The sequence below is a fragment of the Mizuhopecten yessoensis genome, unplaced genomic scaffold, assembly GCF_002113885.1.
Source record: "Mizuhopecten yessoensis strain PY_sf001 unplaced genomic scaffold, ASM211388v2 scaffold9847, whole genome shotgun sequence".
NCBI lineage: Eukaryota > Metazoa > Mollusca > Bivalvia > Pectinida > Pectinidae > Mizuhopecten > Mizuhopecten yessoensis.
In genome coordinates, this window is record NW_018408252.1 from 3,559,682 (window position 1) to 3,576,827 (window position 17,146).

At 38.7% G+C, this 17,146-nt stretch overlaps 1 protein-coding gene across 1 annotated transcript; it reads right to left on the reverse strand.

Annotated features, from left to right (window-relative positions):
- Positions 1 to 5,806: 5,806 nt before the first annotated feature.
- LOC110458875 (uncharacterized protein K02A2.6-like) lies at positions 5,807 to 9,844 on the reverse strand. Its single transcript, XM_021510831.1, has one exon. It carries the CDS (start codon positions 9,842 to 9,844, stop codon positions 5,807 to 5,809), a length of 4,038 nt encoding a protein of 1,345 aa, XP_021366506.1.
- Between the last annotated feature and the right edge of the window lie 7,302 nt (positions 9,845 to 17,146).

The window sequence follows — 17,146 nt, forward strand, 5'->3', positions numbered from 1 at the left end:
TCGACCAACAACACAGTGCCAGTAGTTTTATTACACTGTACCCATGAAATGATGTATGTAACCCTTTCAAAAGCCATTTCCATAACAACAGTCCCTTGTCCATTTACTACCTTATACATTCTATCAAATCCTCAAGTCTATAAAAGGCAAACACTAACTTAAATAATTACATTTATTTATCAAATATATATAAATACATTTGTCAGACAGAAGTCATAAATTGGCAACCTAAGATGTTAACTTTAGTTGACACCTTTTATTGCCAAATAAATGAATTTGATTTAAAAGTTCATGATCAATTAGTCTAGTAATATTTGTTTTGTGGAATTGGACATTATTTAAGAACTACTGCTGCTGTGGATGTCAATTAGATACATTTTAGTAATTTATTCAGAAAATAATGAAGATACCAAATACTGAATAAATCACCTATTGGTATATCACAAAAGGAATATGGATTTCCTGTTTTCTTTTCTGACTTACAGCCGACTGGTATGGTTGCCAAGGAATTTATTTGGTTGCTATGGAACATGATATGCTATGATATATAAATTAAGTACAATTGGACCATGGATGTTAGCTCACAGATTTATTTAAAACAGCTATCTATATCTTATAGCAAAACATGCAAGTAACTGTTAACTACATGTACATTGTACATGAACAAACAAAATTGAATTCCATCAATGGATTTATTGTGGTAATATGTGCCAAAATATGCAAAAAAATAGCTAATGTTTACAGCTCTGTTGCTAGGTAACGACAGTTCTAATTTTAAAGGAAAACACATTTTTATGAATGTCATATATTCATGATGATATGATATGAAGATTAAGAAGTTCCTGGTTTGGGCCAATTTTGGCCCTTATCGCCCCTACTCCATGCAAAATTTCCAAAAATCCTAACTACATTCGGAAAATGACAGGAAAAGGGTAACCCTTAAAATTGGTAACAACGAGGTATTCACTAAAAAACTTAAATTGAACAAAACTCATCCTAAATATACAAACTGTTTTAGTATCGATCACGCCCATGAACATCAATTACAGCTTCACAACGTCTGCGCATGCCTCGAATGAGATCGCGTATCCTGTTTTGTGGGACAGCTTTTCCCTCGGTTACCAAAGCTGTTCCCAGCTCCTGGGGCGTTTTTTGGTTGAACATTTCTGGCAGAGAGAGCTGTCTGCAGCATGTCCCATACACGCCCAATGGGATTTAGATCCGGCGAGCGGGCTGACCAATCCATTCGTTGAATAGTATCTTGCTGTAGATAATGCTCGTCACCATCACCATCACTAAACCTCCGTCATATCGGTTTTGTTCCACAACGTTACCTGCCTGGAACCTCTCAACAGGTTGTCTGCAAACTCTAACACGCATGTCGGTAAAGTCGAGCCATAACCTGGACTCGTCAATAAAAAGAACCGGTTCTCATTCCTTAAGAGTCCAAGGGTTGTGTGTGAGCTTGGGCCCAATCTAATCGGTCCCCAACCTGGTTGGAGTTAAGAGAACTCTGGGTGGCTACCCGGGCACCAGAAGCATTTAAGAGGTCATTTCGTAAAGCTGTGATAGTCTGGAACATGTGACGCCGTGCCTGTATGAGCAAAAATCGGTCTGCGCGCTGCGTTGTAGCCCTAGAACGACCTCCAGCATGACGTCTGGAAGGATTTTCGTTAGTTTGGAAACGATTCCACATTATTGCCACCATACTTTGAGACACCCCAAGGTCTGCTGCAACCTGACGTTGAGACATGCTAGCATTTCACAGTCATTTAACCGTTGTCTGGTTGTGCCATACTAAAGGGACAATTTAGTGAAGTAAGTTTTTTTGATTACTTGAAAATCAAGTCGATATTGAAAATATATCTCCTAACAAAACTTTACGTAGTTGATAATGACATGATCTGCAGCCAATGTCCAGTGTGGTCACCTTCATCTTTTGGGAAAGCCGGTGATACAATTAGCTACGACCGAAATAGCGCAATATCCGGGCCTTTCAGTTAGAAGTGAACATGTGCAGCACTACGCTGTCGACCGACAACACAGTGTCAGTTATGAGTCCGAGTTCACACATAACACGTTCTGGAATTTACACAATACATCGCGAGTAAGAATTATAAGTATCTTCATATATACCTCTAATCAGATATTTCTGTTCACATTTGGTTTTGAATAAATAAGAACAAGTAAGATTATAGCATGCACGCACCGAGATTGTGCCGGTGGGGAGAATTGCAAACCGCAGAAACGACGATACCAATATGTTTAAACGTAAAACAGATCACCCATTTAGATCGATGTTTTAGATGCTGTAGGAAGATGATGTTGATTCAGAATAGATGTAGAGACTCGTATTCAAAGAGGCTAGTCGAATAAAGCTAGAAGTTGTCTTCTCCTTGACTGGAAATACATTTGTGTTAGCTAGAAATTCACCGATATCTGTCGCTTAAACGTACGGCTGTACAGTTAAGGATTTCTCCTTTTCTGATTAAAAACGTCAAAAAAACATTGTCTCTTGTCAATTTCTCGACATGAATTGTATAGGGAGTATCAAACTATATAATCACGAAGAGTTTTTTGACAAGGTTACACAAAAAAACTACTTCACTAAATTGTCTCTTTAAAACAAAAACACGCAAAGGATATTCATCAAATTGATTTCCTTAACAATTTGAACAACGCCTTACTTTGACTAGCTTAGCTTTTGAAAGGGTTTTACACGTGAAAAAGCGTGCACTCGCTTTTATGGTTGATTGAACACACCCACACCGGACGATTTCGAAGGCTATAATATTCGCCCAAAACTGTACGGAAGGAAAATATAATATCCTTTCTAACATTTTAATTTCTTTTTCCAATCATAGGTGATCCTTAGCAAAATACGAGGAGTATATAATAAGGCAGTCTCTTTGTCAAGAATGTTTTGATGTTCTCTACTTAAATGGTCTCGTACCCACTGCATGTCATAACATATGACTGATGTGGAAACCGCCTACAGAATTCGGGAATTTACTTAAATCGATTAAAACGACCAAAATAAATCTGCTGCACCAATTGCAACATTTGAGATCTTTATCTTTCTTAGTACTTTTATTTGCCTTTATATCCTAGCGCCTTGCTTGGCAATACCTCTGTGATTGCTTTAATGTTGAACGTTCGCCTAGGTGATGAAGGCAATGGGTTCTCTTCCCGGGCTGTCCATACTAAGTCCTTAAAACTGGTAGTTGTTATTCCCTTCTTAACCTGTCGTACTTTGGGGAATGGACACATGTGCTCACCCGTTGTCAGTATAATGTAACTGTTCTTAAGACGGGAAACAAAATAAAACCAACCTAGACTATATTTGTTACTTAACCCAATTATAAAGAATTACATGTAATCTTTATTGGATTCATGCAGTAAGAACAAAACTTTTTTTTGTGCTACGCCATTTTCGGTAAAACGGCCGTCTGTACAAAATAATTACACAAAACAAATTACATTAAATTGTTATAATTATCCATTTTAGCCCGGTATATTTGACATCGCCATATTTAACGCAAGTAACTAAAGGAACATCCGGTTATCACAATGGAAGTTGACATCATTTTCATTGTGCCCCTTTTTTTCTATTATAATAAATCTTGCAAAAACTAATAGGACTTGGGCTAATCCCAAGCGTAACATCAGTGTATTTATTGCATAGGTTTTTCTTTGTTGCGAAACTAGGCACTTTATACAATAATTTTATTCAATTTGGATACTTTAATTAAAGGACACGTACAAATAAAAACAAAAAATAGGAAATACGGAAATGTGATATATTTTCTGTTTCTATGAATTTTATTAGTTATCTGCCTTACTTCAGGCAATTCACCTACTGAAGTCTCCACTTCAAAAATATCTTTTTACGTAAAGTCATATACAGGATGCGAACGATTTCAGCAAAAAAGATCAATGTTGCATGCACTGATATGAAAAAGGGGCCCTAATATAGGACCTTGAGTGACTCCAGGATAAACATAAATTATGAACAAGTTCTTAATGCAAAACTTCGTCAAAATCTTTTGAATTATCGTGAAAAACAAAACATACATATGTAGTACAGTGTAAGGCTAGGGTCATTCACAAGAGGAGACTGAAGCCACACACTCGCGTTGTGTTCCAAGTGGCGTCACTCAGTTTGGTCAGCAATTACTACGCCCAGGTTGGAAGTGCCAATGACCTAGAGTGAGTTTGCTTTGCTTTGCTTTTGTTTAACGCCCTATTAACAGCTAGAGTCATTTAAGGACATGCCCCCGTGCATGTTGTATAAGTCTGCTTGAATTATTTTAACGCCCTATTAACAGCTTAAGTGATTTAAAGACATGCCCCCGTGCATGTTGTGTAAGTCTGCTTGAGTGTGTACAGTGTATGTGCCGGAGACAGGGTATGTGTATTTGCCTCCGTGTGATAGCGCGGATCTCATGCCGCCATTGAAGTATTTAATTCAATGATTTATGTAATGATATATTTCTGGTACAGGATTGCATACCCTCTAGACACTACACTTATTTCATGATAATTGTTATGAAATCATTTAGATTGTAACCCCTTTATGCCAGGTGATTTAAAAATCATCAAAGATTCGTTTCAACTGAGAGAACATTAGTGAGATGAATCTGTCATCTTTCTGAAAAGACACATAATTGATCATTTATCTTCAGAGCATTTCCATGACAAACAATGAATGTACAATCTCTAGCGCCAGTGCATAATAACTGGCCTTGGATTTCATGATTGTAATTGTCAGTAGGTTCTAAAAATTATTGTTCGCTAGAGTTGACTTTAAGATATGAAATAGCATTTTCAGAAACGAATAAAACCCTTGGTGAATATGGACACTCAATTATCAAATCTTGGGATACCAATCCGTCTGGTGAAGCTACTAAATAGGGAAAATTTAGGGAAACAATTAACCGACATGGCTTCACAATATTAATACTATCTTTCATATACATAATGTACTGCTTTATAGCAACTGGTTCACCCGTTGTGCTGTACTCGGTACCTTCGGCATGTCATGTCAGTGAGATAGCACTATAAAGTCGGCACCATATCCGCGCTATCACAAGGAGGCAAGTACACCAACATACCGTGTCTCCTACAAACACACACGCAAAAACTACACACATGGAGGCACGTTCTTTAATCACCTTGGCTGTTAATAGGACGTAAGACAAAGTTAAATCAAACTATGTTTTTGACACATTTGTTGATGTTACCGGGATTCACCATCATCACAAATAAATAATAATATATATATGTTTATTTATCAATTATATAAACCTTGTTGACAAAACAAATACAACATATAAATCTTACATGCAACCGAACATACCTCACATACATAACATAGTAAAAGGGAAATAACTCTATCGATAAATGCTATTTGTAATATATTCGTCCGAGTTCCCGGAGCGGTGACAGACAACCGAACACATCAATGGCTGCTCACGTTCTGCTCTTTATTCGGAACACACATGTGACGGGGTACAATACATTGATAACAGAAAAGGTGTTCCGGGAGGTACTGAAAAACATTAAAGATGCTGACCTCGCAATATTAAACTTACTGAATTCACTACATTCCTCCCTTTCTAATTGAAGAATTTAAAACAAATTTTCAAAAGCTAGACAATGGTAAACCAATTAAACCTTTCCCTACATGGAACTCAAACAGTTCCATCTATAATAGAACCAAGTCTCTGCAGCACTTAACTTTCACTGAACATAACAAATTAGCTTACAGAATTAACTCCTGGAATCTGTTTACACGAAACAAAGTTCACAAGTCCAGCTTATGGGGAGCTCGTCGTTCCCGAGCTGGATAGCGTCTCTCTGGTTGGGGAGTCGCGACACTTGTACGCGCGGGTGTTAACGCGATTTCACTAGGTTCTGCAATAACCTTGGGGGTACTAGGTGAAACGTTCACCATTGGTTTGTCCTCAATCTTAATGTCAGGAAGATCACTCGCGATTGGATTTTCTTCAATCGGAATGGTTGTTGGGCAACTCACAATTTGTTGGTCATCATGTTGAAACGGTTCAACATTTTCCTCACCCGTAGCCAGGATATGGTCCACATGCACATACCTGAATGTTCTACCGACACGTATCAAGTACGTCAAAGGTCCCAATTGTTTCACCACAGATCCTACGATCCACTTTTCCTTCCCTCCACGGAAGTTTCGAACACGTACAGACTGGTTACGCGAGAATGTCCTAACGCGAACACGTCCCTTGTCATGGTGTTTCTTTTGAAATGCCTGTTGAAGGCTGACTCGCTTTCCCAAGTTAGGCTTGAGCAAGGTAAGTTTAGTACGCATTTGCCTCTTTAGGAAAAGTTCCGCTGGTGAGACACCAGTCACCGTATGCGGTGTAGCGCGGTACGTGATAAGAAAGTTGGCCAGTCTGTGCTTGATTGATAGAGACTTATCTCCATCTAATACTTGTTTTAACAATGTTCGTTTCAGGATCTGCACACTGCGCTCAGCAGCTCCATTAGAGGCTGGGTGATAGGGTGCCACCAATGTGTGTTTTACCCCATTCTGCCTCAAAAACATCTCAAACTCTGATGAGATAAACTGTGGTCCGTTGTCGGACACTATCTCCTCGGGGAGACCATATGATGCAAACAGCGAACGCAATACCTCAATGGTCTTGGTTGATGTCGTGGTCGACATATCCACACATTCTAACCACTTCGAATGACTGTCGATAAGGACTAAGAAGTATTGCTGGTCCTTCTCCGCAAAATCAATATGGAGTCGCTGCCATACGCGGGTTGGCCAACTCCAGGAATGGAGTGGTGCTGTCGCAGGAAGATTCCGTACTGACTGACACACACTACAAGCACTAACTTGCTGTTCAATTTCCTGATCGAGACCTGGCCACCATAGGTAACTACGAGCTAAGGCTTTCATCCGACAGATACCTATGTGTTGATCATGAAGATCGGCAAGTAATCGTTCACGGTACGCAGGCGGAATGATAATACGGAGTCCCCACAGGATACACCCCTGCTCAGTCGACAACTGCTCTCTGCGTTGAAAGTAGGGTTGGAGCTCCGTGTCTGTTACATGGTTTGGCCATCCGCTCAGAACGTAGTCCAGCACGCGCGACAAAATCGGATCTTTCCGTGTTGCTCGACTAATATCTTCGGCTTCCACCGGAAGTTCATCTGCATGTGAAAATTTGAAGATGGCTGCCTCCTCGGGCTCTATCTTCCCCTGAACCGGTAATCTCGAAAACGCATCAGCGTTACCGTGTTCTGCAGCCTTCCGGTATACAATGTCATACTGGTACGCAGACAAAATCAATGCCCAGCGCTGCATGCGAGCTGCTGCCAGAGTTGGCACTCCAGTTTTTGGTCCCAGGATGGTCGTCAATGGTTTATGATCTGTAACTAGTGTAAATCTTCGACCATACAGATATTTGTGAAATTTCTTCACACCAAAGATGAGTGCTAAGGCCTCTTTCTCTATTTGTGCATAGTTCTTTTCACTAGGAGCCAGGGTACGCGAAGCGAACGCGATGGGTCTTTCCTCGCCATTATCCATTATGTGCGATATAACAGCACCCAATCCGTAGGCCGACGCGTCACATGCCAGCTTCAATGGTTTGTTACCATCATAATGCACTAACACAGTGTTCTCTGAAAGTCTTTCCTTACACTTCCGGAATGCTGTCTCACATTCACTGGTCCATTTCCATGACTGTTTTTTTTGTAAGAGTTCATGCATTGGTTGCAAGGTTGTTGACAAGCTAGGTAAGTATGACCCATAATAGTTCAGGAGCCCCAAAAAAGACTTCAACTCTGTCACATTGGTTGGGCTGGGTGCTTCCCTAATGGCCTCTACTTTGGCTGTGGTTGGGTGCGAACCTTCTCGGTTGATCATATGGCCCATGTATTCAACCTCATCTTCCATGAACTTGCATTTATCAGTCCGTAAACGGATGTTATGATGGTCCAGACGTTTTAACACTTCTTCCAGTGTTGCGAGATGCTTCACCTTGGTAGGGGCGGTAATCAGGATATCATCAATCCTGCACAGGACATTATCCAAGCCCTGTAAGATCTGATCCATGACTGCTTGAAAAATCGCGGGAGCTGAGGACACTCCAAACGGCAACCTATGATATCTATACAACCCCAGATGGGTGTTGATGGTCAGGTACTGTTCGGAATCACTGTTCAACAATAACTGTTGATAAGCTTGCGATAGATCAAGTTTGGTAAATTGTTCTCCCCCTGCTAACTGTGCAAACATGTCATCAACATTTGGTAATGGGTACTGCTGCTCATCCAGACACTGATTGACAGTAACTTTAAAATCACCACATAACCGTATAGACTTGTCCGTCTTTGGAACAATCACGATGGGCGTAGCCCAGTCACTGCGGTCTACTTTGCTTATAATTCCCTGTGACTCTAGTCGGTCGAGTTCCTTCTCGAGACTCTCTCTAAGTGCAAAGGGTACTGGTCGTGCTTTACAGAATATCGGTTTCGCGCTCGGGTCTATGTGTATATGTGCCTTAAAATGTTTTATTGTCCCCACATCCTTTTGGAACAAATGACTGTACTTGGACTTCAGCTCCTCCACTCCGACTGACGGACGACTGGTAGGTTCCTTTGATACCGAATGAACACGGAAAACCTCTTTCCAATCGAGCTTGATAGTCTTCAACCAATTCCGGCCAAGCAAGGAAGGCTTATCTCCCCTTGCTATAATCAAAGGTAAAGTCACATGTTGATTTCCATACCTGACTGGTACATCAACCTTCCCCAACAACTCCACTTTGTCACCACTGTAGGTTTTCAACTGTACTGAAGTTGGTTGTAAGGGTAAATTAGTCAAACAGTTTTTGTACAGCTCTTCAGATACAATACTCACAGCTGCTCCAGTATCCAATTCCATCTTGACACAGTTCCCATCTAACTCCATATGAACTTGGTATCCAGCTGTCGAGCCTCGTGCGGTGGACGCTTGAACTATTCCAAACATTCCTAGATCTCGGTCACTACAGGCCCCTTCGACCTCTTGTAAGTACTTAGCCTTGACAGTTTTTTTCTTAGACAAACACATCTTGGCAAGATGCCCAGTTTTTGAACATGCATAACATCTGGCGTCCTTAAACGTACACACATCTGCTGAATGTTTTCCACCACAACGATAACATGGTTTTTTAATATTTGCATTGTCTGTTGTCGATTTCGACTCACCTGCCCTGGGTTTCTTATTAAAATCCCGTTTCTGTTGTCGGGGTCCTTTGAACACTTTGTTTACTTGCCCCGGCACATGCCCTGGTTTCATTTCCGTCGTGTTCCTCGCGGCGGTCTCCATGGCAACAGAAATTTCACAGGCTTTTTCCAATGTCAAATCTTTTTCAGCTAATAGCTTTTTCTGAATGAACTCACTCCGAAGCCCACAAACAAGCCTATCCCTCAGTGCTTGTGACAGAAAGTTACCGAACTCGCAGTGAGCTGCTAGCTTTTTCAAACCCACTACATAATCCGCTACACTTTCCCCCTCCTTCTGACTTCGGTTGTGAAACTTAAACCTCTCCGCGATAACTAACGGTTTTGGCATGAAATGTCCTTTGAGGGCTGTTACGATTTCATCGTACGTCTTCGTACTAGGTAAATCAGGTGTCATTATATTTCTTAGAAGACTGTAAGTCTGAGGCCCCATAACGGCTAGAAATACTGCTACCTTCTTATCCGTGATATCGTTGGCGGCAAAATACTGCTCCATGCGCTCCACATAACACGTGAAGTTTTCAGACCCCTCGACAAATTCGCCAATTTTTCCAACGTGCGCCATGCTGTTCACTGCAAACGGGAGTTCGGAGAATCCGCTCAGCCTCTATGAACATGTGTAGTCCGTTTTTCAACTATCCTCGTCGCCAGTTTGTAATATATTCGTCCGAGTTCCCGGAGCGGTGACAGACAACCGAACACATCAATGGCTGCTCACGTTCTGCTCTTTATTCGGAACACACATGTGACGGGGTACAATACATTGATAACAGAAAAGGTGTTCCGGGAGGTACTGAAAAACATTAAAGATGCTGACCTCGCAATATTAAACTTACTGAATTCACTACACTATTGTATTGATATTTACTAATATAACAATTTCTGAAAAAATATGAACTTGAATATATCTATTCAGTTATCTATTATATAGAGGTTACACAACGAGTGGTTGTTGAATATGGTTTTTATTTCACTCGAGTTAGTTAATTTTCAAAAGTTACAAAAGACACGAGCTTTAGCGAGTGTCTTTCTGTAACTTTTGAAAATTAACTAACGAGAGTGAAATAAATACCAAACTCAACAACCACGAGTCGTGTGATCTGTTTCTACCACAATCTCATGATCAGTCTGAAATAACATAAACACATGTGTTTGTTGACAAGGTTGGCGTAGTGATATGACTCATATGTAAAAAGTCACTCATTAATATTCAAAAATGACGTCTTTTTTAAAAATTCAATTATTGTCAAAATTAATGTTTCGGCAACAACTTAAAAATAAAATAGATGAACGACTTTAAATATTGAGAGAAGCAGTATTGGATTAATTTATATAAATTAACCACGGAATATATGCGCGTAAGCATATCGTACGAAGTCTGCCTCCCGCCAAGTGATGAACCGTTGTAGACGAACTTATCGCTGTCAATATCCAAAACCATAGGCCTACGTTTCTTCATGACGGTTCTATGGTTGACGTTTATAGTGAAAATTCAGCCATAGTCAGACCGTATAAATAGCGATAACTGGACGTTGGGAGATCGACATATTTCCCGACACTTTGACAGATCTTGTTATGTTTTTCACGACCTGGACACGCGACGGTGTGACGTCGAAACGATATCGAGCGTCTGTAGCAATTTTGCCTGAAACTAGAGATCAAATCTTTAAGTTTCATCTTTTAATATTGCCTTAATAAACCCCCTTTCCGCAGAACCTCACAAAGTCACCAACATTTGTCGGATGTTGACAGCCGACGACGTAAACAAAACAGCAGGTGGTATATAACTCATATTTATCTAAAAGTCTGTGTGTTTATACAATGATCTGAGAGTGGAATAACAAACCGTATTGTGGTAGAAAAATGGTTATAAATTCTTTCTTTACATAACTACATAAGATGCATTATGTACTATTACTTTTAAACCTTAACTTTAACGTTAACAAATTACATAATATACCCACTATTAAAAGTTTACATAGAGTCTATAGATAGAACCATAGGAACATGCACATTAAACATTCTAGACCTATTAAACACTCACCCAACAGCTATGGTGTGGAAGTTTCCCTCAATTCCTTTTAATATAAACATTGAAAATGTAAAGTGTGAAAAACTTTTGGGAGTGTCCATAGATGATTGTCTCTCTTGGAACATTCAATTTACAAATGTCTGTAAAAAGATATCATGTCAAATTTTTCAGATGAAAAAGTTGATATCCTTCTTGAGCCAGTCATCTTGTATAACTTTTTTTAACTGCTTTGTTATCCCACATCTGGATTATTGCTCAACTGTTTGGGGTAACAGTTTAAAAATTAATTTTGTAAAATTAGAACGCCTGCAAAAGAGAGCAGCCAGAATTATTTTAAAATGTGATTTTCCACACTTTCCTGTGATATGTTCAAAATACTAAATTGGTTACCTTTTCACAAAAGAATTTTATACAATCAAGTAGTTTTTATGTACAAGATACTTAATAATTTAGCTCCACAAAATTTGAATGATTTTACGTATATGTCTGATGTTCAGGGTAGAACTACAAGATCATCATTTACCAATGTGTTTTACTTGCCATGTCATCAGACAAACATTTTTAGAAAATCTTTTAGATATCAGGGACCCCTTACATGGAATCTTTTACCAAGTCATATTAGAAATTGTGCTTCATTTTTAGAATTTAAGAGATCTGCAAACCAATTTTACTTGAAATGAGTTATGATTGCCTCCCTTATCCTGTATTTTATACATGTGTATTTCTTAAAGCTGTAAATATTGTCCATTTTATCATACATTGTATCTTGACCATATGTAAGATAAGATGAGCTGCATGCTCAATATGTTATCAAAAATAAATAAAGCCTTTCTTATTATTATTATAAATTCAATTTTGTGAATTCAACCAGGAGCTTTAAATTAGAATAATTTAAATTTACCTGATAAACAATTTGACCATTATGAATTTAATGCCAATTCATAGAAACGTATATTATCAAAAAGACTTATCTTAACCTATTCAAGTTTACCTCGACCTTGAAATTGTTCAATGACAAAATGTCAATTAGTTTTTAGATACAATGTAGAAAAATATAATTACATAACCACAATTTAAAAAATGGTATAATCCCTACATTTTCAGTTATATTAAGATATTCAAAAACCTTTAAAACAAATAGAGTGTAAAAACATTACAGATAATGACCTTTGACACTTTCCAAATTCAAAATAGATGCTTCATGTCAGCTTGTCAGGAGCGGAGTGCCCATGTTGGCCAAAGCCTTCAACTAATGCATTCGTCCTTACCAATTAAATGACCCATCCTTAGTCAGGTTTCAAATCAACTTACTTACTCACATGCACATACAGGAAAGTACATGTCACATACACAGGCAGATTCATTAAAGGTCCTTCACACCAGACAACATCACAAGGAGACAAACACGAACATATCGCAGCCTCCCAAAATACACACACATACATTACACGCATGCATCTTGCACACAGGGGAGGCCGTCCTTAAACGACCCTAGCTGTTAATAGGACGTTAAACAAAATCAAACAAATAAACAAACAAAATTCTAGCTAACATTGATGAAGTCAGTCATGGATCCTTCTTACTTTGCAAATATTGTTTTATGCCTGACCTTGTGTTCTCACTTAAATAGCACTATTTCCCGAGTATTGTTTAAAACAGATAGTGATGATCATGTGAAACAGCAAAAGTATTGGCAGGTTGTTATATTTATAATTGTTATACCACAGAAATTGGAATCGGCATTTACAACAAAATATGTTGAAGCAGCTGGAGTTGTCGTTTTGATTTGAGATTCCAGTAGTTCTGGTTAACCAAAGATCTGGTTTTTATCATAAGGAGCCAATCTGAAAGAAAACAAATTAAATTTCACGGGAGTGGATGTGTCGCCTTATCAGTGACTTTAGTAAGAAAAGTGTTTTGGATTGATTTATCGCGTAAACAGATATGCCAAAACTCGGAAAGTTGAAACTTGACAGAAAAACCCGTCATATATGCTGCTACATGTAGCATTACCGTACAAAATCTGAAAGGAGTTAATTAAAAAATTAAAACCTTTCTGCATTTAATACACAATGCCCTTATTTGTCAATAAAAGGGACATAACTCCACCAAAAATGCACCTTAACTTCTGATATGCGAACGTGTTATTGGTATGCACTATGTGTACCAAGTTTGAGTTGAATCAACTCAAAGGAACTCAAGTTATGGCAAGGAAACCTTGTTTCGAACAACGCAACCGACGATGACGCCGACAAAGTAATACGCCTCGCGTTTCAGGCGACACAAAAATGATAAAAAAAATGGAATTAATGAAAAAAAGCAATAGTCACTTTGACTGTAATAACAAGGTTATTTATGTTAGCAATTTTAAATTCAATGCTTCATGTTTTTTTGGCTATTGTGGGTGCAAACGAGATTCAGTAAATGTAATAAGGCCAAACAAAAAATATTTGGTTTTTCCAGTAACTCTACCTAGAAATGTACCCATATATTTCGTGCCTACCCTAAAATTGTCAAGGCAATGTTCATAGAAGCACTGTTTAAGTCAAGATTACTCTCCTATAAAAAATATTAAAAATAGTTTGTTAAAATAAATTTGTTACCTACCTACTTTCCCTTAATTTTCAAACATATTACAGGAAACACATTTATATATGATTTGTCTGGCCTAATCGAGAATTGGTTACATTTACTCGAAATAAAAAAATAAATATGAAAATTATACTTTGACACCCCACCAAAGATATAACACCTTTTCGATTCCCACAGAACACTAGGAAACGGAAGAAACAAAAATTCGGCATTGAATTATGAAAACTTGTAAATATTTTTTTGTGAAAAGTAGGCTAGGCCTATTCCAGAAAGTGTGTGCTATCATATGATTAAGTCCGTTGTTGAAATTAACATTCGTGATAGACCCATTTCTCGTCCTAGATCTATAATCGGTTGGATTTCAAGAGCTTCCATGTGTTTGCTTCTGCTGAATATACCAAGCGCTTAATTACATGCTATTGGATAACTCGGACATCGATTTCCTTTTTAAACAGGAATAACATACAACCTAAAGGTGTTCCAAATTTCACACGGGAATTACATATAACCTAAAGATGTTCCGAGTATGAATCGGGCACCTTTGAGGTTCCCGAAGGGGCAGACTGTTATATTATAAATTGCTATTGATTTAGAAACACGTATTTGATGTTTCACCAACAACTACCGTAAATATTGGAGCACTTTTTTAAAGAAAAATGAAAATGCCAAGAAAGGGGTGCGCACGATATTCCAGAGCAATCCAAAACGAGTACTTGGTTGCGACCATTTAACGTAAAGTTTTCGGGGATTTTTCAAAAAACAATTGCCTTAAGAAAACTAGAGCATCCACGTTATTGTTGTGAAATCAACATCGTGGTATATCCATTTACCTGTTCTGTCATGCCAGGTGCTATCAGATCTCCCCGTGAACAAACTCGAGGTGTCAATCAACGCTAAAGTTATATTTGCCACACGCTTTCTTATTATATATCCATGTGTTGGCATGGTTATCTAAACAACGTATATGTATATACACCTGGTCATTGTTACGTCATTTTGATTGACAGGTGGAAATATGTCAGATAAATATCCATCAATACAATACCAGTACAAACTAGAGATAGGGATGGGAAATTCCTAAATTATAAGCTTTTAGTTTTGGTGAAAATGATTTGCTAAAATATGCATGTTCAGTTTTCTTATATAATTTATTTTTCGTTTTAACAGGAAATATCGCATCCTGGCACTTTGGCCTCTTTGAATGTGGAATGCCTTAAAATTGGAATGCAGAAGCCCAGGGAATGTCACAGAAATTGAAAAAGAAATTGACCTAAACAGCGTGTATGCATAAACACCTGGTCATAATTGACCATTTTGATTGACAGGTGAAAATCTGTTATGGCTTTTTTTAAGGATTACAATCTGCATCTTCTCTATTGATCTTCAAGTCCCTGCAGGTAGGGCGTAAGAATTGTACCTGCTGACCCATTGCATGATCGTAAGAGGCGACAAAATTTGGGATCTTATCTTTTCTCTTCTTTCTAAACAACTTTCTTCTTCCTAATGTCTCCCTTGACAACGCCTCACTTTTGGCCTTTAGTTGAGCGTTCGTCCCTGCTAGGAAGGCTTTGGGTTCTGTCCCCTGGCCGAGACATACCAGTGGGACGACTGGTTCGCCCGTTGTCAGTATAATGTGACCGGATCAGGTGTCCTGCTGGATGTATTCGGCAGTATGTTTCAGTGAGGTAGCACTATTAAGTCGGCATCTGTACCGCGCTATCACAAGGAGACGAACATATTGCAGCCTCCTAAAACACACACGCATACACTACACGCATGCATCTTGCACACAGGGGGGGCGTCCTTAAATGATCATAGCTGTTGATAGGACCTAGGCTGTTCAGTTGCTATTGGTTGATTGTCATTGTAATTGGAACCCTTTGGTTCTTCCACGACTTCTTGTTCCGAAATAATCAACTCTGGTACCATGAGCGATTGGTTCCGGTTGTGGTAGCCCATCTTCATTTTTAGGTACCGCGCTTTCAAAATATTTCTTCACATGAGTTACATTTCGCTTGTGACCAGATATTAGTGTAACTGAGTTACCTAATTTACTGATTACCCGACATGGCTACGGGCAAAGCGATGTAGAGGTTTTGTTTTCCCTAATCTTGCTTTAGGAGAACCGTAAGAATACATCTGCTGTTGTTAACCACTGTATGCAACGTAAGAGGCGCGACTAATACGAAATCCCCTGCAGAATTTGGGATTCGATTTTGTGCCCTATTTGGGGACACAAATGCGACAAAAATAAATCTGCTGCACCCATTGCAATATTTGGGATCTGTATATTAATATCTAGTTCGTATAACCTTTTTCTACCTAGCGCCTTGCTTGGCAGTAACTTACGTTTGGCTTTAATGTTGAACAGCCGCCTAGGTGAGGAATGCAATGGGTTTTCCCCAGGCCGGGACACACCAAAGTCCTTAAAAATCGTAGTTATTATTCCCTCCTTAACGTTTAGCATTTAGGCTATTGGCAACAACTGGTTCACCCGTTGTCACTTTAATGTGACCGGGCGGAATGCGTTGCTTGATGCCTGTCATGGCATTTCAGTAATATAGCACTATAAAGTCGGTATGGGAGACGCGCTATCACAAGGAGGCAAGCACATTAACATACCCCGTCTCCTGCATACATACACACATACAAGCACTCATACACTACACACATGGAGGCACCTCCTTAAATGACCTTTGCTGTTAATCGGACGTTAAACAATATTAAACCAAACCAATATATCGTCAATACATCTTTCCTTGTACAATAGGAGCTGACCAGGGACTTGAGCTAGGTTCAGTGACACACCTTGTCGATTGTTAATTAATGCGTTTTGAACGTTACATGTAACAATCCTTTGAACGCGCAGAGATCTTTCCATAATACATTATCCTAAGTATAGCGTGTTTGTAACAACATCTTTTGAAACCGTTGAAATATAATTCTGATACCTACATATATATTTATATTTATAAACTACATTTTGAATTCGTATTTTTTAGAAGAATGGGTTTTTTTTTATTCAAAAAGTGATTTTCCCAGATTTGAAAACAATGGTTACCACATCAAAAAACGCCAAAAAATGCAAAAAGAAACATGTTTTTAACCCAAAATTTGACCCACGCAAGTAGTTTTTACTTGAAACCTGTCTTAAATAAATTATCACAATCTCGGTGACAGAAATACTAACGTTTTACCATAGGTCAAAAATAGGCTATATAAAATGCTAGCTTTTGTTGTGAG

Coding starts and splice junctions, on each gene's coding strand:
- LOC110458875 (XM_021510831.1), bottom strand. CDS start 9,844: ATGGCGCACGTTGGAAAAATTGGCGAATTTGTCGAGGGGTCTGAAAAC.